Source organism: Oryzias latipes, chromosome 12, assembly GCF_002234675.1.
Source record: "Oryzias latipes chromosome 12, ASM223467v1".
Classification (NCBI taxonomy): domain Eukaryota; kingdom Metazoa; phylum Chordata; class Actinopteri; order Beloniformes; family Adrianichthyidae; genus Oryzias; species Oryzias latipes.
In genome coordinates this window covers 12,846,201-12,868,524 of record NC_019870.2, presented here as the reverse complement: position 1 = coordinate 12,868,524, position 22,324 = coordinate 12,846,201, and the positions used below count along the sequence as shown (strand labels likewise).

Genomic DNA, 22,324 nt, shown 5'->3' with positions numbered 1-22,324 from the left:
AAGCATCAAAAATAATTTTTTTTGCAAATACTTTAAGCAAAGGTTTCTCACTTCTGAAAAAAAAAGTCATTTATTTGTTCATAACAGTAGGCTGATCTTTGCATGCATTATAATGTCGCATAAATGCAGGCAGAGAGGCAGACTTTACATTTTAAAAATAATTTATTGGATTTTATGTACACGGGGAAAAAAATGAAGTAGAAAACCAAATATGAGTAGAAAAGGCAAATGTACAAGAGAGTAGCTTTACACTGCATTGACGATGCCTGCCGAGTAAACAGGCAATACTTTAACATTGTACACATCAGGGAGGGAGCGCCATGATGCACTCCTGACTCCTCCCCCCCGCAGAGATAGATCCGCATTATTCATTTCCGTAGGAAACTGTCTTGTATGCCGTGAGCATAAGTTCAGAAGGAGGGCGAGGGTTTGTTCTCTCCGACTTAACCGTTCAGTCGAGTTTCAACAGAAGGCCTCTGGACGTTTACGTCTTTGGTTCGTCAAGTTACCGTTTTCAAGTCAAGTAAAGCTCGCCGTGGAGCGGCGTAGTGTGGCTGCAGGCTTGTTCGGAGGGGGGTGGTGGTGGTGGAGGCGGCTCCAGAATTAGTGATGCTCCCGAGACACTAAAAGACATTCAGGAACCGTTTTAGCCTAAAAGACACTCAGCCAGAAAAAAAGAAAAAGTGTTTTGGTCAGCAGTAAGAGATGAGTCGACATAAAAACATAAAGCTCGAGTAACATTTCACATGCATTTCACGATATAATACTGATGCATCAGACACACCCGTCAGCGCTTGAGAAACAAAACCAACCCCTTTTCAATGGACAAAAGCTGGGGAAGGGTCGTTGTCAGTCACAAAAACTCAAATCTGAATTCATAATTTCTAAGTTTGTCACTCAGCTATTGTGCCAATAAATAAGGAATAATACAAGGAAAATCAACGGCAGGTGATCCGACACATGAATACAAGAAAGCCACGCAGACGCTCGGCCTGTGCACTGAATGAGAAGCAGCTGTCAGAAGACAACAGATCAATTAGAACTTCAAATGTTGAGTGTGGAATAGGTCCAAAAACTCCTCCAAATGGCGTTAATGAACGTTCAGAATATGCTAAGTGACAAAAAATAAAAAGGTCTGAACTGTTTTTCCTCACATAAACTCCTGTGTCCTTTATAGTGTTGCAAAAGAATGAACAGTTTTTACAGAGAAAACCGAGAGTTGATAGGAAAAAAAAAACAGCCTTACAATATTGAAAAGGTATAAAAATATTGTAAAACCATGAGGTACTGAAGTACAAAAACACCTCTTGTGCTTGTTGGTTTCAGGCTCAGACACTCTTCTAATGAAGCTTTGTTCTACGGCAATGCTCTTTGAGATCACCTCTTTGTATTATTTGATGAAACTATAAAGTTTAGGACATAAAAGAAAAAAAATAGATCCCGGTGTTTTTATTTGCTGCTCAGCAGCTTTCAAATACCTAATGGAGAACTAAAAACCCACTAAACGAGCCCACCACCCGATCAGTGGGACAGACGGGAGGGATGCTGGGAATCCACAGGGCTTTAACTTGACAACAAAGGGCCAGAATGAAGATAATACTGAGGTGAAGGAAGGAGCTGCAAGGAAGGAGCCACACAAACACATTCACACAGTCCTGTCACATCGTTGCAGCCCTAGCGTTCAGGACAAGGTGCAGTCGTAGGTTCCCTCCTCATCTCCCTGCACCTCCGACTGCTCAGACGGACAGCCCTCTGAAGGGGCACGGTTATAACCTCCTGCCGGTTCCAGGGTGGGCAGGGCCAGCCCTAGAGGGGCTGCTCCTCCTCTGCTGTCCTCGGCCCGAGGTGCGGCGGCTCCTCCCAGCCCCTCGGGACCGCTGAGTTTGGAGCTCTGGGTGGCAGGTTGGAAAGCTTCAGGCTGCACCTGCTCAGACGTCGACTCCATCAGGTGCTGCAGCTGCGGCTGGATCAGGTTCAGAAACGGTTTGTATCCCAGACTGCAGAGGTGAGGGATTGACAGCACGCAATGCAGAGTTACTGACATAATCTGAGATTATAAATCATCCCAAAACAGCAAGTAAAGCACTCTGACCTGTCAGAGGAGGCCCACGCGTCCACGGCCAGCAAGCCTTTCCGGATGCTTTGCACAGTTTCTGCAGGTACCTCTGGGTTGTCCAGAAAACTGATCACCTGTTTGATGACGTTTGTGTCTCGCAGAATCAAACCAATTACGACACACCACTCCAAACAGCCCGCCTCCATGAACACATGGAGGAGGTACCTGAGGAACGACGGCGTTAAATGAGGTCGCTCTGCTTTTTAAAATAACATAACCCCAGAAAGTTAAGAGCAGACATCCTCACCTGAGCTGCACCTGAGACTTGTGCGGCCCCTTGTTGGCCAGCTCCATGGAGATGTGCTCCAGCTCCGCCTGGCTCAAACTCAACGTGGAGGAGTTCTCGTCGACCATCATCCAGTCGCCGTCCACCATGGAGCTGGTCTCTGTCAGGTCTGTGGCTGAGCCGATGCTGTACTCCTCCACTATGGGCAGACCAAAAAAAAAAAACAAGAAGAAAAAAAGACATTGATGAATAAAAACAAAGCTTTGATTGTAGTTTAGCAGCTCTGGCATCATTACCTTTGTTGGTGACCAGCGACAGGAAGGCATCGTACGTCTGTGGAGGGTTTGGGTTGGAGTGGGCAGACGAAGCTGTGTCCGTGTCTTTGGACCTCTGCCCCAGGCTGTCAGTCCAGGTATGGTTTATAGGAACTGCCAGAGGGGGCGCTGTGTCCATGTCACTGTTCAGGAGGCTGTCTGCAGACTGAGACTTCAGCAGCTGTGTGCTCAGCACTTTAACAATAAAGACATGGAAGATTAGATGAAAAATGCTCAAAATACCTTTAAAAAAATAACTGGTGTAGCTTTTTTTCTCCATTTCAATATGGAAGAAATTTAAAGGAAACATGGCCTCTGACCTGGTCGGCAGCGTCCGTTCTTCAGCGGGGAACTGAGGCTTCCCACAGGAATAACGGGGAACGGCCACAGGAAATCTTCGTGAAGTTTTTTCAAAGCCGCAACGAAATCCTCCACTCGAGCCACGCGGTTTCGCTCGCGGCATAACCAGCCGATGAGCTCGAAGCCCAGCTGAGCTGAGAAGCATCCCAGGTCCCGGAGGCGGACCTGCTCCAGGAGGTGGCGGGCGTGACGCCACAGCATCATGTCGATGTACATGTTTTCAGCGCAGTCCGCACTGGCAGGAGGGATGCACAATGAAGATGAGGCCACAGCCAAAAGGATAATGATCCCAAATCTTTTAGATGAAAGCCGGCTTTTACCCTTTGGCAGAAGACCCAGTGGGCATGCTGAAAGTCTTCTGCAGGTTGAACTTCCCAGTTGAGATGGAATCTGCTGACTGAGACAAGCTGATGCTGCGATTTCTGAAGAACTCAAAGGCTCCGGTAGAGCTGGGTTCCTATAAAAAGACACACATGCACGATATTCAAGACTCTTATATTTCTATTTTTGTTCCAACCACTGATCCCCGATAAGATTCTCCTGGACTTCTTCACCTGAGTAGAGGGTGTTGGAGGAGGAGTATCCATCTCTCCTGAGCCGATGGCTTTGAGGAATCGGATCATGTGCCGACAGAGATCCCATTTTCCTTTCTCGAGTGCGGTGTTGAAGAGAAGAGTGGCGTGCTGTCTGCTCACTGCTGGAACCTCCATGTTCTGCAGTGGAAGAGAAGAAGAAGAGGAAGATATCCTTAGTTCAGTTGTTTGAAGATAAATCTCCCATTGTCCTAGTATTTCATCCAAACTTTAAAGTATTTAACTTTCAAATATTTAAAGTTTTTCCTCAAACGCAGCCTCTACCTGCAGGATGATCAGATAGGAAGCAGCTGTGTCCAGGTCTTGAGCCATGAGGCACTCCTCGAACAGATCTTTGGGGTTTCCCACCGCGGCGAACAGGTAGTTCCACAGCGCGTACTCAGTCTTCCTGGCACAGTGAACGATAGTTTGCAGGAAGAGGGGGAACTCTGTGATGAACTTAGCCACAGTGGGGAGCAGGGGATCGGGTATCGGCTCCCGTGACGTTGCTTCTTCTTCCAGGACAACGTGAACCATCAGCTCCATGACGTGAGGGAAGTAGGGCAGAGACGCACAGGACTGAGCCAGCATCAAAGCCTGGAGGAGTAAACAAATAAACAAAAAATATACGTTTTATAAATTGTCACAGAGCAGTAACATCACAGATTTAAGGTTTTCCCACCTGTTCACCAAGGTTGCGAACCAGCAGCTGCCTCAGGATGTGATGGAGGTAGATTTGGGAAGTCCTCTCCACTGTGCAGTAAGGGAACAGCGCCTCTAGTGGCTCAGAGGATCCCTGCAGCCCGTCATACAGCACAGTCTCGTTAGTTGCCCCCAGCACCAGAGCGTCCTCAAACAGCACGGCTAAAGGATAGATGTTGATGTGGAAGGGCAGCATAATCCTTCTGGAGAGGAACGAGTGCGGCTTGCGATGGTCTCGGGGGAACAGCGGCAGCCACACTTTCATCCCCGCTTCTCCGCAAGACAACCACAGAGCCTCCAGCAGGTGGCGCTTCTTCTTGTTGGAGCGACAGGTGGTCCACACGTTTTCCACACACTGAGCCAGCACCACAGGAGGAGAGAACGGTAGCTAAAGATGGAAAAACTGTTAGAAGAAAAGGTCAAATTGCAGAGACCTGAAAGAGGAGGACAGTTCGGGCTTACCAGCTTCTTGTTGATCGCCGGGGTCTCTTTCTCTCGTACCTGCGGTCCCGAGCGGTCCCTCTGCAGCATGATCAACTGGCCAGCCAGATTCAACATGATGCTCTCTGCCGTGCAGGCCTTCCACAGACACACGAAGCAAATGCAGAAATGTGACACTCCACCGACATGCTTATGGTTAAAGCTGAGCTTTTGGTTTCTGTGCTACCTGCTGTGGGGCTTTCAACGTGATCCCTGTCTCTGTGCGCACAGACGTGAGAGTGACAGAGACCACCAACGCTGGGTGAGGAATGTACCGAGACATCGACACCTCCTGGAGCAACTCCACACTGGCTGACTGGTTAATACTGGAAAAGAAAGTACATGATTAAATAAACAAGGTAAATAAACAAGGCGTTTTTCTGTTTAAAAAAGAAGCCTCATCATGGGATTTAGTACAGATAACTCATTAACAAACATGTTAGCTGTGTACTACTTAGTGCATTATGTCTGGCGTTCGCCATTTTATAGACCTGTCCAAATATACAATTCTAAAATTCAGTGCTGTGGAAAGTTCCCAGAAGTCCCTGCAAAAAGCTAGTGTGCAATGATGTTCACTAGATTAGCCAACATAGACCACAATGCATTGGGTTTGAACAATGTTTTCCTGGGGGGAAAAAAGTATGAAATTTTATTTTTAATAAACTATTCAAGTTTTCTTCATCAGAACACAGTGGATTCATAAATAGTCTTCGTAAAATGTTCATTTTAATTTTGGGTGATGTCATATATGCCGTTTAAAAAAATAGCTTCTAAACTGCGTTAAAATTCAAAGCCCATTATTGTCCTGCACTTTATAGCCTTATGGGATAACAGAATTTTAAAGTAACAGATTTTAAAAAATAAATAATAATAATAAATCATTTTTTCGGGTGTTTGAACAACAAATGCCAAAGTTTGATGGTCTGTTTAGTTCTCCTAAAACACCACTGATAGAGTCAGATTGGAACAAATGTCAGTTTGAGCAGGTAAAAGTCCCTCTTTGACTATTTGTTGATCTATTGTAAAAGCGTTCCCAGTGGTCTTTTAATTATAATGATGCTGTTTCTAGGCAAAAATCAATAAAACTTGTGCTTTAGAATGGAGCAGAGAGCTAGCTGCCTGTGCAGTGCATCTGTTTCAAACTCTTTTTTTTTATCTGCTACTCAATCACAACGGTTTTAACAAAGAAATATTAAGAAATGTAATTTTGAGCCTAATTTTCTAAAACAAATATTGTCCTCCATTATCAGAGAAAGGCCACAAGAACGTCGTAAAAACACCAAAAACCCAATTTTCTTTGGAGTGGGTCTTTAATAAGGCACCTCTCAATTTTATTTAAGACTAAAGAAAAATTAACAAACATAAAAGGAGGAAAGATGATTCAAATATTTATACAAGGAAGATTTTAGATCTGACTTTAGATCTGCAAACTGATTCTTTAAAGTAGTTTTACAAAGTTACCTTTCAACTGCTTTACTGGAGATTAGCTAAGACAGCCTACAGAAAATATCTAGATGAATTTAATAAAAAAGAAAATAAAATTCAGTGACCTAAAGATAATCCCCTGTGGTTTGGCACAAGCTTTTCCCATTTCTGTAATTATTCCTTCTACCAGATGGGGGAGATGAAGGTCAATTAAAGCAGGTTTGGACAAAAAAGGTTTACACTACATCCAAGAGAATCAACCAGACATATTATGACACACTCTAGGTGAGGCTATAAATGGTAAAAAGGACAGACCACAACAGCTTCGAAGAAGCCTGGAACCATGTGAATGAAAGCCCTCACCCCTCATTCCTCTTCTCTATGCTGTAGAGGCAAATCGAGCAGTCGGCCCTGAAGAGGATGATCATGTCTCTGAAGACGTTGAGCAACAGAGTGTCTGCGTGCAGCTTTGTGACCGAGGCAAAGGCGTTGTCCAGGTTGGACGAGCGTTGATAGAGTCTCAACTATGGATGGAGAAAAAACCCAAAAATAAATCTCAACTTAAATAAGAAAGGATTTTTTGTTTTATTAGCAGTTCTGACTGAAGAGTGTCTGTCTCACCTGCTCTTGCTGGTCTGTGAAGTTATAGCAGGCCACCACCACAAAATCATTCCACCAAGCCAGACCTCCGGTCACCGTCATGTTCTGTTCCTTCAGAAAAAAACAAGCTCCTTTTATTCACTTAGTTTGACAAAGCTCTGCCAAACGGCTGTGCAGACATATGAAGCAAATCCAATATTTCCTATCCCAGAATGGCCATACCTGAGTGATGTTCCCAAACAGCTTCCATTTCCTGGTGAATAAAGAGTAATGTGCAAATCCTCGCCTTCCTGCCACAGCCATGCACTGGCCTGCTGTGTCTATGGCTGCAAACTGTCCACACACATCAGGCAAACAGGATTTCAGGTGTTTTGTTTACGGTAATGGTTTTCCACACAAAGTTTTGTGCACTCACCCGAATAGGCCAGTTACTCTCCAAGTATGTGCTGTGAATCTAGAAAAAAATAAAGAAAAAGAGTGAAGCAAGTGTAACTTTACAACACAATGACATCAAAGTCACAACTTTAAGCAATGCAACTTATTTAAAATTATTCTCTATTGCCTTAAATCAGGGGTGCCCACACTTTTATATATATATATATTATATTATATTATATATATATATATATATATATATATACATATATATATATATATATATATATATATATATATATATATATATATATATATACTAAGTTTATGTACTATTAATTCAAATACTACACTTTAAGAGAACACAAATCTTTGTGAAGAAATAGCTTTGTTGTGTGCATTCATTTTATTTTTGTACTAATACATAATTAAAACAGATGGTGTTTTTTTTAATGAAAACAAGGGGGCATGAAGCGGGGCCGCAGGAAAAAATGCACACTTAGTGTATTTAAACACGCACATTGACGTTTGTATCAGAGGATGTTTAATTGGACGCTCTGTTTGTTAACTAAGTAACCTTCTTCACTGTGAGGATGAGGATTTGCTGACAGATTTTTTCTCTAGAAAAAAGAAATAAATATATATATATATATATATAAATATATATTTTTTGGTCATTTATCTTTAATGCCCCACGATCTACCCATAAATCTTTTGCGATCGACCGACATAATGAGCACCCCTGCCTTCAATGATGCATAAAGCTTAATGCATCTCGGCTGTTTGCAGATAAAATCCCTGAACATTCATACAGTAAAGTAGCCTCTGAGGGGGTCCTCCCCACCTGGACCACGTGCCAATGCTTGTGTCCTAATAAAGTGCTGAGTCCCTGAGATAGAGAGGAGTCGGGGTGGGCGGGCTGGTGCAGCGGGCTGCCGTCGTGCGGGTGCAGATGAGCCCGGGGGTGTGCGTCGGAGGTGCTGTGGATCTGTGTGGGGTCACCACAGGTCAGGTAGAGGCGGTCTTCGCCGTGGAGTAACACATGCTCCTGGTTGCTCTGTGTGTCCAAAAGCGCGAGCGAAAAGAACATGAATATTGAATAAGTTTGTGTGTTTTTGTGTGTTTGTGTAGCAGCGAGCTCCTCCTGTAACCCTCACCGTGCATGGGTTGACTGTGAGTGCACTCTTAATGAAGTGGAACTGCAGTATTCCAGCCCGCAGGAAAGGATGAGGAGGTGAATCCTCCTCCATGCTGTGTTCTTCTTTTCTTCTCCTCGCCTGATTGCTAGGAAGAACCCACAAATGGTAGCCCTCTGCTCCCCAGCTCTAAATAAAAAAGATGGAACATTTTTGTCTTTTCATAAACTACAAAATCGTCACGTGTTCAAGAAAAAGCTTCAATGCACATGAAGCATTACTGTAAATAAAATAAAGGCACATAATAAATAACCAATCTTTATTACTTATATTTTTTTGTGTGTGAAAGTTTTCATGATACACTGACATACCATAGAGCTTATCCTAAGTGGCTCCTTTTTGGTACCATCAGAACGATGCCTGATAAAAAGACATAAAAAAAAGGACCTCAAAGATTGAAATCATCTGCTAACAACAAGTGCTTCACCCATTCTGGACCGGATTCGTTTTTGTGCCTACTTACGCAAAGTCCTCTCCCAGAGTGCAGATGAGGTGCGCTCCAAACACACTCCACAACGACAGGCCACCACATTCCCATGTTACCATGGCAACGCTGCAGTCAGGTGACCAGCAGATTACCTTAACAGCACCCGTCTTGTTATAGATATCTAAACGGGAAGGCATAAAGGTTTGTTTTAGATTCATGCATTCCTGTCGTGAAGGACTTTTTTTGGATTTTTTTTTAAAGAATATCATGAGGACATTTGGAGAAAACATCAGGGCAAAACGTCTGACACGGGGGGCAATGCGCAGTCCAAGATGACAAATACGTAAGCAGAGAGTGGGGGGTAGAATGTGATTGATACCTGGGTAATGTTTGGGTGTGAGCTCCAGTTTGTGGGACAGCTGCATGGATCCCGTTGTGGTGTCAATCATGTAGACCAACACAGAGCCACTGAAAATCACCAAAAATATATTTAGCAACCGATTTTACATCAAGATGAAGGCAGGTTAGTTATTTCATGAACATTCTTGATTTTTCTCTTTGACAACAAAACTGACAACAAATATACTTAAAGTTTATTTTTAAAGCCTTTCTGATTTGTTTTTGCAAATAAGTTAGTCAGAGTGTACTTGTTTACAATGAATCAAAATAAGTAAAAAAGTTCCTTGTATTTTTATTTTAAGCACGTTCTATTCTAAAGGCATTTGGGCAGAAAAACCCTTTTATTAAAATTTTTGGGGTAAGAAAAAAAAAAAAAAAAAGAGTCAAAAAAGTTCCAAAACATTTTGAATGGGGGTAAAGTGAACTTCCTGCCAACAAAACCGTCGATAATTCACAGAAATCCTAACAAGCACACACAATATATGCTCAACAAACAGAAAAGGACACATTCTCACAGTGGACACAGGCCTCACAGGTTTCGGTTTTGCTGTATCACACTAATGCAAGCAAACACACCCGATCCTGTACAGTCAATGTGGAGCCCCAATGTGAGAGAGTTGCACAGACCTGGCGCAGCCAAAAGCCATCAGTCTGTACTTGTTGTTGACAGCCACGCAGGTGCCGTCACTCACGTCTGCTGCCCAGACGCCCTGCAGCTGCTGGACACACAAACGCACACGTTTTAGATTGAAACAACTGAACAGTGTTAGCATTTGGGTTAGCAATGTGGTACATGTGTTAAGAACAGGCCAGCTTACAAATGCTAATATTTTAAAAGCATGGTAGAAATGGCAACCACAGTGCGGTTTTAAAGTCCCACTCCGATCATCTTTTGATCCATCTCCCTGATTATGCAGTTTTCTGCCAAAATAAAAAAAAACTGAGTTGTTTTCTAGGACATAGCTTCTGCAGGGTGGCAGGAGTACATTCGAAATACACCTCTGAGATGTAGGGGGAACTGTTGGGTCGTGAAGTAAGCCCGCCCCAACTTCCAATCATCCATCTGTTTACATGCTCTCTCGCTAGCTTACAGCCCGTCACAACCCCAACCCAGCAATAATGGAGCTATCTGTTAGGGAGCTGGTGGCTTGCCGATCGTAGCACTAAGATCACTGCTACAAGCTTTTTTTAAATGATTGTTTTTTGTGCTCAACGATTTGAATAAAAAAATACCTCAGAAACACAATTTTAAGCTTAATTTCCCCTCCATTGTGGGAAAAATGCCAGAAGAACATGTTAAAAACACCAAAAACATGATTTTTAGTGGAATGCATCTTTAAGACCCTTTCTAGCACTAACAGTCACTTTTTTTATCCTGCCAAACTATAAGAAAAACCCTACAAATGGAAAAGGTTTAAAGAATATTTTGTGACATTAATGACTAAAAGTCAGTTTCTTCTTGAAAAGATTCGACAAACCGGTTATTAAAATGTTTACTCAGCTGGAAAAAGTCAGACTATATACAACTTTTGATTGTAATCATAGTTGTTTGTTTTCAAGTATCCTACAGTGTGTGTTCAAGAGGTGGAACAGAAGCTCATTTAAGTGGAAGTGTTTTCACACTCTTAACTGGAGCATGAACATTATGTTGGAGCAACAAAAATGCGATTTTTTTCCCCTCACATTTATGCTTTCGTGCAGAAAGCGGAGATATTTCCTATAAGTAACCTTACATCAGCGATGATGGTGTTGCTCAGAGGTGTGATGAAGCCCAGCCGCCCGTCACTGAGAACCACAGCGAAGCCGTCCAGGGTCACGCAGTACTCCATGCAGCGAATATAAACTCCCTCCAGATCCAGAGATGGACCGGCTGCAAGCAGATGCATGACGAATGAACATTACAAAGTGATTTCTTCCAAGTTAAATGCTGAAAACAAGTTTGGAGCGTTTAAATTTCATTTGCTGTTGGGTTTTCTAACCTCTTGCAGACTGCAGATCTAAGGAAAGGGGGATTGTAGACAGGCAAATGGCCTTGCGGCCGTTGCTGCCCTGTCCATCCCAGTGCAAAACATGGAGGTACCCATCTGCAGTACAAACCAGAAGGTTCTCTTGGAGGGACTGCAGACTGTTTAAAGAAAAGACAACACAGCTTTAAGCATTTACAAACCTTTTCCAAACAAAAAAACACAGAACAAACAGGGCAATGGGTGCTAGGTAAAAAGAGATGGAAAACAGTGGACCATTCATCATCCAGCTGTGCTTGAGCCGATTTACCGAGCAGTTGTGATGTAGCTGCCAGTGCCTCGTTTCACTGTCTTGTAACACACAAGAGAACAATCATGCCTGTGTTTGTGTCTGAACAACTTTGCCATTTTTTGACGAACTGCGAGAGGCCCGACGCCACCGCCACTGACAAATTAAAAGCGAAACAAGAAGCAGAGAGTGTAAGCGCAGCGCACTGTGGAGGAGGCAGACTCCTTCACTGCCGCTTCACAGCAGGAGACACCCACTCATCTCCTGTACCAAATCAAAGGCGAGCCTGTGAAATGCCAAGCGAGCGCTCCCATTCCGATGACTACCCTGTAATCTCTGTCAAGCTGAGGAGAACACAGAAGACAGACTTTACAAAAATTCAAGACAAAAAAGACGGCTGGTGGAGCCTAATAGTTGTCACTCAGCCAACAAAAAGAAAAGGAGAGAAAGTGGGCAACAAAAAGGATAATACAATAAAGTTACTTTTTTTTTTTTTTACAATGATTTGTGACAGTTTAAAAACACATTTGCAAGACTGAGGAAAGCGGCTGGACCTGATGGAGTTCCTGTTTAGGTTCTGCGGGCCTGCGGCGACCAGCTCTCCCAGGTCTTCACAAAAATCTTTAACCTGTCGCTAGCACAGGCTTCCATCCCAATACCTAAAAAGTCATCACAGCCGGCCTCATGAACTACCGTCCCGTTGCACTGACTCCTGTCATCACCAAGTATCTGGAACGGCTGTTCCTAGGACACATCGAAGACTGCCTTCCTCCAACCTTCGACCCCCACCAGTTCGCTTACAAAGCAAACAAATCAACGGAGGATGCCCTATCCTTCACCCTCCACACTGCGCTGAGCCACCTGGAACACAGAGACACCAGGGTGCTCTTTGTGGACTATAGCCCTGCCTTTAATACGACCATTCCTGACATTCTGGTCAGCAAACTGTCTGACCTAGGACTCCACCCACTCACCTGTTCCTGGATCAAAGACTTCCTCACAAACAGACCACAGACAGTCAAAATAGGACCCTACTTCTCCTCCACCCGGATGCTGAGCACAGGCTCCCCACAGGGATGTGAGCTGAGTCCTCTGCTATACACGCTCTACACAGCAGACTGCAGACCAGCCCACACCAGCATCACCACAGTGAAGTTTGCAGACGACCCTACTGTGGTGGGGCTGATCTCTGGGGGGACGAGACGACCTACAGAGACAAAGTCCTGAAACTGTCCAGGTGGTGTCAGGCTAATAACCTCATCCTGAACACCACCAAGACCAAGGAGAGCATCCTGGACTTCAGGAAGAACAGAGCAGATCCACCCCCACTCTACATCAACAAGAACTGTGTGGAGAGGGTCCACAGCTTCACCCTCCTGGGCACCACCATCTCAGCTGACCTCACATGCTCTAACAACACCATGGCCGTCATCAGGAAGGCCCAGCAGCGCCTGCACTTCCTGAGAAGGCTCAGGAAGAACAATGTGAGCCAGGAGCTGCTGGTAACCTTCTACCGCTCAACCATCGAGAGCGTCCTGTCCTACTGCATCACAGAGTGGTTCTCCCACTGCACTGAAACAGAACGGCAGAGTCTCCAGAGAGTGGTAAAGACGAAACAGAGGATCATCGGCTGGCCCCTCCCCTCACTGAAGGACATCTACCAGTCACGCTGCCTCAGCAGAGTGACTAGCATCACCACTGACTCCACCCATCCTGCTTTCCCTCTGGTTTATCTGCTGCCCTCTGGCAGAAGGTACAGGTCAATCTGAACCAGGACAAACAGACTAAGGAACAGCTTTTTTCCACATGCAATCACCATACGAAATACACACACTTCCACCAACTACACCCCACTCTGACTTTTTACAAATGCTAAATTACTGACTACTACACATGTGTGCAATATCTTGTATTCTGTGCAATAACCGGGTCTCTGTGCAATAACACACAATATTTATATGTTGCGCTCATAGCAACTCAACTCATTCTATTTTGTCCATACATATATGATATTTAACTGTTTCTGAACATATTGTACATTTTTTGTTAGAGATGTGAGTACAGTTTTTCTATTTTATTTTATTTATCTTTGTCACTCCAAGGCCGCTGCAATTTCATACCATGTACAATGACAAAGGATTCTGATTCCTAAATCCAAATTTTTCTATATAGGTTAACAGCTACTGCATTCATTGACTGTATATGAGAACTGGAATAAGTGGCCCGTCCACTCTCACGATCCAAACAGGAAGTACCTGCTGGTTCCAAGAAGCCCAAAGACTTTTATGGAAAAACAAACCGCTATTACACAGTCATCATATTGGTCAGATTAACTGTTCTTTTTTAACATGTTCTTGCTAATCCAGATTTCTTTTATGATCATTTCTGTTGTCCAAGTTATTCAATTTATGAACAGACCAATAAGATTCCTCAATAAAATATTTGGTCTCACGTCGAACATTTAAAATATTTGATTGACAGATTTTGTGTAGCCCACTTTCAAGTGGAAGGGGTGTGGATTTGCCAACAAACTCACTCCTGATTGGCGTGCCCTAGAAATCTTGACTCAGACCGACTCAGACCAATCACTGCTTGCTGATGATTTCTTTTCTAACATGTCCGTATCGTGAAAAAATGGCGATGGAATTGGCTTCATTTCGCTGGAGCAGGACGTAGGTCATTTCTTATTTTATTTTTTTCTTTGTAAGTTTTATAAAGACATGTTGCCACAATCTGCTTGTTTTTCCAGTTTAAGTTCAGCCGTGGCTGAAAATGTTTTTTTTTTTTATTGAACTTCAAACAAACACATACACAGCTACAACAGAAAGAAATAATAAAGAATGAAACCAAATAAAAAAATAATAACATTACAATTGTAGTTTACAATACTAGGGATTGTCATACAACATGTGATCTTCAATGAAAATAGACAGTTTAATTGCATTTTTGTTCTTTATTAATTTCAGAGATTTAAAATATAAACTGATCTCTTTATGAAATGTATTGAATAATGTTTTGGTTTTTGAAAATCTGCTCTTATGAAGGAATAATTTCCCAGATACTAATAAAGTATTGAATGTCAAATCAAATAGATTATCATCAGAAACTACTCCAAATAATATGATGTGCTTTTTTACTTGAATAGAAATAGGAAAGGGAAACTTTGAGGAGCACCAAGAAAAAAAATCCTCCCAAAAACTGTTAACATATAAACATTAAAAAAACAGATGATCAAGTGTTTCTATATTTATGTCACAGAAAGAACAGATATTTTCTGGAAAACCAAAACGTATATGTAGTAGTTCCTTGCATGGATAGACTGCATTCATTATTTTAAAATGGATTTCTTTGTATTTTGGAAAAATTGGATATTTAATAAACTGAGATCTTAACTTGCTTTTTTTCTTCTTTTGTGTAATGCTGTGACATAGAATGATTTTTGTAAGATGTTGGAAACAGTTCTCTAACAAACAAAGATCGTATAAATGAGTTTGGAAGTATTGAGTTAACCGGTCGACCATCAAACAACAGAAACATTTTGAACCAGACTGGAGGACATTTGGACCAAAGTCTGAGGGATTGCTTTGATCACATAGTTGTATTGTTTTCTATCATTCAATTTAAACTTACTGGAAAAAGTAGTAGGTCTATTTGTGGGTGACATCACACTAACTCAGTCCAGTTCCTCCATACAGTCCATGATCGCATGATTAAAAAAGCATCATACCTTGATTATACAACAGCATTATGTTGTAGGATGAATTTCTGATCAACAATTAAATGTATTCCCAAGATAAAAGCTCACATTTGAGAGTTTTAAGCAAGACATTTCGTATTTCTGTTCAAAAAAAGACTTCAATACATTTTCATAAACGAAAAACGAAATGAAAGAGATGTGCTCTAAAAATGTGAAAAGAAAAAAAAGACAAAATGTAAACTAGTCATCTGGAGGCAGAAAATGTGTTCCAAATATTTCAATCCTACAAAAAGCATTGGCGAAATGTTCCTCTCAGCTCCAATCACTGCTCCATCACTGTCTTTTCGAAGCATCACTTTAACCCATTTCTGCCAGCTCTGCTTCTCCTCTCTGCCAATCTCTGTCTTTTTAAATGAATCCCAGCCAAAACTGACATTCCATTAGAAGAAAAGGAGACTTTTTCCAAGTCAGTACAGAAACAAAAATCCTCACTAGCAAATAAAAACTGCTTTTCTGCTGAAAGTAAAGACCCTCGAGAACAGAAACCGCTTTTGCAGCATTCCAAAGGGAGACTATATTTCCACCGCTAATTCCCAAACATAAACTGATAGGAACCTTTTTGTACACAGAAGTGAATCTAAGAAAACAGTTGTTTACAGGAAGCACCCGTGAAAAGATTCTGTATGACGGTTTCCTTTGTTTACAGACGTCATCTTGTGTTAGTGCGATCCTCACAGCCTACTTAAGGTCATGGGAGAGAGTTAGGGGGAGAGGTCTGAATCCCACACAGCAACGAAGCCCTCAGAAAAAGGATGGGAGAAAGAAAAGCCTCTACCTGGTAATAGGAGCCTCGAGATCCACCGGCTTCTTCATCTCTAAAGAGAGCGCGGGGGCACATTGCTCCTCCTTATAACCCGGGGTCACCTTCACGCGAGGGCTTCCTCTGCAAACACCACATTCATATTCACACTAAAGTAGGTTTATTGGGAAAGAGACACACTGACTGACATGTTTATTTCACTGTCCCTCCATCCAGCTTTGTCTCCTCGTGTTATTTCAAAAATGTAAACACCTCTTCAAAAAGAAAACACATTTAGATGAAGGCAGCAAAAAGATCTCTAAACCGAAACGCATTCATAAAAGTTTCCGACCGGTTTTATGTGGTATTTAGTTTCACTACAGCCTCAAGTAAGTAACTGCAGAAGACTGCATATTTGTTCAGAAAAAGAGCGTCTAAACAGTATCCGCTCACACATCCTGTTTTCTGCTCAGCTGCAACAACAGATGAGTATTTTTCCGCTTCCACCAAAATCAAAATACACATTTTAATCAAGTAGTAATTAAAACAAGCTAAAGAAAAAACTAAAAAAGGTGAAAGCTTGTTCGGTTCATTGGTTCATCCGTTAGTTGTACACATCTTTAGTATATTTCAGGCGGTTTATTAGGAAAATTAACATTTTAAATCACCTTTTTGGATGAATTGTTTATTTATGCATCAGTATGCAGATTCAATGTACATCTGCAATGATTTTAAACTTATAGCTTACAACTAAAAATCATGAAATATTATAGTTTAGTTATTTTAATGTAAATTAAATTTTGTAAATAACTTTATGAATGTTTTGAATGATTGGTGAAACGTTATAAGATTTGAAGTCCAGACCCCATGACTTTAACACGTGTCAAACTCAAGGCCCGCGGGCCAAATGTGGCCCGCCATGTCATGATGTGGCCCTCAAGAGCATAAAAGTTTTTAATTTGTTAAAATAAAAAATAAAAATTGTGTGTATTTATTCATATCTAGGGGGAATCGTACTCGAAATATCGGATTGGGTAACTATACATTAGGACTTAAATAACTTTCCATATAACCTAACCTGACAGAATCAAATTTAAAAAGATTTATGCTAGAGTAACAAGCAAATATGTGTATTCTATGCAACTGTAATTGTCACTTTAAAAAGTTATAATAAATAAATGATGAGTTATTTAACATTAAAGAGTATTTACATTCCTTTTTCATTACATTTAGTTACATGTATAAGTTATATCTGGCCCTTGGAGTACAGCCACTATGCTGATGTGGCCCTCAGTGAAAATGAGTTTGACACCCCTGCTTTATGACGTCAAGTTTATGAATAAGAACTTTTACCAACGCATAATTGATGCATTATACAGTTAGCTAAAAAACCTGCATGTTAATGCAACTAGTGTGTTACTTTATATCTATATAAAAACAAAAAAAATCATTTTAACTTAAAATGGTTTTATGACAAATATACAAATGCTAAATCATAGACACTGTAAAACAACAGACATCATCGGTACGTTTTTTTTTTTGGGGGGGGGGGGGGTGAGCTTGTATTGCTGTTATTATGCATCTTTAAAAAATAAAAAGAAAGTCATTAGAGAAAAAGTTGATTTTGTTGACTTCAGCACATGTATGCTACTTTGGAATCAGTGCTGTACTCACTTTGGATAAACGGGCTCATACAGGTTCCTTTCATCCCCTCCACCAAGAACGTCAAACAGGAGGATGTAGCCTTTAGCAGTCTGAAAATAGAGAAAAAAACAACAACAGTTACCAGTTTTTTAGCAACACAAACAAAAAATTGAAAAAGTGCACTTGGAAAGCAATAGACATACCCAAGATCATTTGAAAGGAGGTAAATATCAGGTGGAAGAATTACTGAGAGCCAGAGAGAGAAAAAAATGATGAAGAGGTTTCCATTTTTAACTTTAGCTGTCAAATCTTTATTTTGGCATCTTCTATTCCCACTTACTCAATCAGAGTAAGTTGATTAGTGCCAAGAAACTTCCTGAAAAACACATCGACTAGGGGACATGGATATTTTCTCATCTCTCCATCACTTTCAAAAATTTAACTGCATCATTTTGACTTTTTTTGAGCCAATCAAACGGGCTATTTCGCTCATTAGACAAAAACGTTTTTTAGAAAATCACAATTTTCTACACACAGGAGTGATACTTATTTTTGTTAAGAATATTACTACTTATATTACTACTAATTTAAGTAATTTTACCTAGTTAAATACTAAATTGACCTTTTTTGGAGTGAATGAAAGGAGGCACCTATATCAAACAAAAACTACCCAATATTTTGTGGCATAATTAATTCTACTTTTCTATACAAACAATCAAGTAATTTCTCTGTTTTGGATGTTAGTCATCTATACTGTCATGGAGCCTGGGTTTAAATTCATATTTATAAATATATATAATGTTTGTTGAAGTCTGCATTTAATTGCATTGACCTCTGGGATACCAGTGACTACATCGGCAGAAGCCGAAGTGACGAAGCTTAAACACAAAATCAAAACTACACGATAAAATGCAACAAAAAGGGGCGTTGTCCTCACAACCTGTGAGACATTACCAGCCACCTTTTATTGCCAGGCGCTGAAGGAATTTTCATAATCACAGCTTGTGTCCACAACAACAAAGAAAGATAAACCGAACACCCCAAGACCAAAAGTTGATGTCATTTTAAATCCATAAAATAAGGAAAACTCCATTTAAATGATTGAAAAAAACTTTTTTTTTTTGCTTCATTTGAGGTGGCTCCGTCTTTATTTTCTGTACTAATAAGGATTAAAACATTGACGCATTCAAAGTTAAAAAATAGCGACAGACGGGAGGTTTCCTTCAGTGGAAAATCTGCTGCACGGGCACACAGGCCGTCAAGGAAACCTCTGAAACAGAGCGCCAACTGAAACATGAAGCGAAACTTGAATGACAATTACTCTGACGGCAAATAAATAAGGCCAAATCAACAATGTGACACATGAACACTGACTGTTACATCAACTATAGAGCGATGGGCCCAAAATGCCTCCTTACATGATTTATTGATCTCAGCCAGACGGAAAAACCCTTGGCAGCATCAAGCTCAGCTGTGGAGACCAACAAGTCCATAGAGAGGACAGCATTCCAGGCTGAGGTCTGCTAAAACCATCAGCTATGCTCTGTCTGTGTGTGATTAAAGCACAACGCCCCCCAAAAAAGAAGCCTCCTGAACATCAAGACAACTAAATAACAAAGAAATACATCACCTGTATTTTTGGTAAGATGAATTATCATTTAATCAAAAAAGAAACTTAATTTATGGTTGATGTACAAAAAATGAATTTTAAAAGTTGTGGAGTGATTAACACGACAAAGAAACAACGGAAGTAAACAAGAATCCCATTCTCAAAGTCAACAACTGTAAGAGTAACACTGCAGAGATAAAACACTGATAGTTTTCTTGTGATAATTAAACAATAAACAAGAGTGATGATTAACTCACTACAACAGTCAATAACCCAGAAAGAAACCTTTGCATTTGTGTGAATCTGAAACAGATCTGAAGGCCTGAAGTTTTGTTGTTTGGATGACACGCTCAGCTTGACAACCTGGACACCAACAGGACTATTGGTGTGTTTGATGGAGACTGAAATAAAGCTTCTCCTGGATGGATGGAGTCACTCCTACAAATAGCGTTTTAGGGAAAGGTGGATGCTAGGATTAAAAAAAGAAAGAAAGATCAATCCGTTGACGATCTTTGTAGGGGGTGCTGTTGAGCTATCTTAGCCAGTGGTGCAGTTGTGTGTGAAAGGTCTGAACTGATGTATCCCCGAAATTTCATTTCTGTTTACTCTTAAAAAAAGAACCCTCGTAATGGACGGACACATTTGGGAGTGTGAAGGCTGTTTCCATCTACAGAGAAGGTTCTAAAAAAAACGCATCGGTCTCAACGGATCATACTGACCAAAGAATTAAAAGACCCATTTGGCCCAATAAAATTAAGGTTTAAGTAGAAGAGAGATGTTTTCTCATACCTGTCAATAGTATTTAATAAACATTGACCGCTCAGCCTCTAGAGAGTCTAACAATGACAGGATGTGTGCATTGTAAAATGAAATGTAGGTCACCAACGTGGATGACAAAAAAAAGCATTCCAAAAGAAACAAGGTCACAGCCTTTTTAAAAATACATTTAGCTACACACAGAATGGAATATTTTGTTGGTTCAAAGTGCAAATGACAAAAAAAAATAATCAAAAAAATCAATGGCAGTTCTGGAGACTTTGTACATATCTATCTGTTCACCTTTACATGTATCTGATGGAGCCTAAAGACCTATTGTACGTGTTTCAGGACACATTGACAAATCTGTTTTTCAATCAAAATGAGTCGCTTTTAAAAAAGCAGAGTAATAAAGAATTAAAAAAAAGTATTTGAAGATGCACTGCAGCGATGAGAACTATTCTAAAACAAAAAAACAAAAAAAAAATTCACTAAAAAAATGTACACGGGTCATGCTGCAGAAGAAAAAAAACTACTTCTGTAAATGTCACTGTGGAGTAGAGTACTTCAGTATTATCTGACACAAAACCTCCAGCTTTTCACCTGTACTGTGATCATACAAAGCAGAAAAGCACTCATCTGCACGTCCATGGGTTCATTTCAAATTCAATTCAAAAGAACTTTATTATTCCCTTGAGGAAAATTCAGTGGATCAAAGGAAAAATCACGCGATCCACAAAGCAGAAACTAAAAAGAAAAAGGCGGTCAGAACTGGAATGCATCATGCTTCCAAAGCCCGTTTTTAAATCAAAACAGTTTCAGAGCTGGTTTGAAGCCTTCAATTTATGACGCTATGTTTCCGTTTTGACTGCCAAAGTAATTACCTTTGGTGAGGAAAACCGGTTCTAAAGGAGCACCGACCTATGTTGGTGGAGAGCCAAGAAGCAGCGTTTCGAAGCCATTTACAAGACGATCCAACAAGTTTTGAACCAGTGTGATGTTTGCTGCAATGGGATGTAGTTTTGGTTTAGCAATTTACAAATAAATACAGTGACATTTTTTGATTCCTGTACCGATTTAAGCATTCACCATTTGAGTTTCAGCAAAAACATACAAATTTCCAAAAACAGTTTGGAGAAGCACATAGGGGAACTGAAGCTCCGGTTGCCCCCTACCTACACTAAAGCCAGCAGGGGCAGAAAGTACAGACGATGAATCCCTCATTTCTATAGTTTTGGTAAATGGTAAATACTATTATAGTGCTTTTCTACCTACAAGGCCCAAAGCGCTTTACAGTCACACATTCACACACTGGTGGCGGCTCCACTGCCAAACACAGGCGCCTGCCCACCACCAGAGGCAAGGTGGGGTTCAGGTCTTGCCCAAGGACACTTCGACTCATGGGCGTGCAAGGCGGGAATCGAACCTGCAATGTTACAATCATGGGTCGACCGCACTACCGCTGCACCACGGCTGCCCCATTTTCATCACGCAGACTATCTCCAACTTTCTTTGCATGCTCCTGCTGTTTTGCACTTGCATCAGCTCCATCCTATTTCTCACCATGTGCACTTTACAAAGGGCCACAGCAATCAGAGGCTTCCAGTTTTACACAGCATAAAATCTCTATTAGGTTACTGGAAAACAATGAGTTAGGCTAAGGGGAATCCAAGTCAGGTGATCTGTCATCAATGAATGTTTTTAATAAAATAAAAAAAGCACATTACAGTGCTCTGCCTCAGGTATTTAAAAATGATCAATGTCAGATGCTTCTCTGCTTGTTTCAAGCTCCAAATCCCTTCTAGCAGCAACATGAATGAATAAGAGTAAAAAAGCAAAAACATTCATCAAGTGTCTTAAAAAAATGTAGTTGTTCAAAAGTGCAGCATCCAAGTGATCTTAAATGCTCCAGAATGTTTGTGGTCTGTCCGTACCACAAATGCATTGGGCGTGTACTGTGGATAGAATGGATGCAGCCACATGGCTGTTTGGTGGCCAGCAATTAGTGGGCAAGTTTTTTGGGGTTTTTGTTTTGGGTCTGAATAGGCAGCAGGATTCCCATTCATCCTGGTCTGCACAACAGGACAATTCATTATTCAGTGTTTTACAGCGACATACATCTGAGATTATATAAGTGAGCTTCGAGCAATGTAATTAGGTTGAATATTTATAAGGATTGACCTTGAGAATTGGAATACTTATATAAAGAAGGTCCAAAAATATACAGTAAATTGAGCAGTTGGTGGAAAATGGGATCCTTAGATCTAGTTTCCAGGTTTTCTCTCGCCAACTTGGCGATGCATTTGAAACAGGGAAACATCAAACGACTCACTTAATGCTGCTTAGGTTTAAAAAAAAAAAAAGTTGACTCTTG

The 22,324-nt window shown here is 41.1% G+C and overlaps 1 protein-coding gene across 4 annotated transcripts in view; it reads right to left on the bottom strand.

Annotated features, from left to right (window-relative positions):
• Positions 1-143: 143 nt before the first annotated feature.
• ric1 (RIC1 homolog, RAB6A GEF complex partner 1) overlaps positions 144-22,324 on the bottom strand; it is a 35,135-nt gene continuing 12,954 nt past the window's right edge. The window contains exons 1-26 of one of the 4 annotated variants that reach the window (XM_023960516.1): positions 17,789-18,132; positions 17,616-17,695; positions 15,978-16,085; positions 11,172-11,317; positions 10,926-11,062; positions 9,820-9,911; positions 9,173-9,261; positions 8,830-8,974; positions 8,678-8,726; positions 8,328-8,495; positions 8,015-8,227; positions 7,211-7,249; positions 7,018-7,128; positions 6,817-6,906; positions 6,559-6,719; positions 4,958-5,096; positions 4,753-4,869; positions 4,271-4,678; positions 3,874-4,185; positions 3,571-3,729; positions 3,337-3,473; positions 2,977-3,251; positions 2,639-2,851; positions 2,364-2,541; positions 2,093-2,281; positions 144-1,997 (exon numbers count right to left, since the gene is read on the bottom strand). In XM_023960516.1, coding sequence (XP_023816284.1) covers positions 1,682-1,997; positions 2,093-2,281; positions 2,364-2,541; positions 2,639-2,851; positions 2,977-3,251; positions 3,337-3,473; positions 3,571-3,729; positions 3,874-4,185; positions 4,271-4,678; positions 4,753-4,869; positions 4,958-5,096; positions 6,559-6,719; positions 6,817-6,906; positions 7,018-7,128; positions 7,211-7,249; positions 8,015-8,227; positions 8,328-8,495; positions 8,678-8,726; positions 8,830-8,974; positions 9,173-9,261; positions 9,820-9,911; positions 10,926-11,062; positions 11,172-11,317; positions 15,978-16,015 — 3,921 coding nt within the window. In that variant the 5' untranslated portion in view covers positions 16,016-16,085; positions 17,616-17,695; positions 17,789-18,132 and the 3' untranslated portion in view covers positions 144-1,681. Of the gene's footprint in view, positions 1,998-2,092; positions 2,282-2,363; positions 2,542-2,638; positions 2,852-2,976; positions 3,252-3,336; positions 3,474-3,570; positions 3,730-3,873; positions 4,186-4,270; positions 4,679-4,752; positions 4,870-4,957; positions 5,097-6,558; positions 6,720-6,816; positions 6,907-7,017; positions 7,129-7,210; positions 7,250-8,014; positions 8,228-8,327; positions 8,496-8,677; positions 8,727-8,829; positions 8,975-9,172; positions 9,262-9,819; positions 9,912-10,925; positions 11,063-11,171; positions 11,318-15,977; positions 16,086-17,615; positions 17,696-17,788; positions 18,133-22,324 lie in introns of those variants that run through there. The other 3 variants (XM_023960515.1, XM_023960514.1, XM_023960513.1) reach the window with 3 other exon arrangements.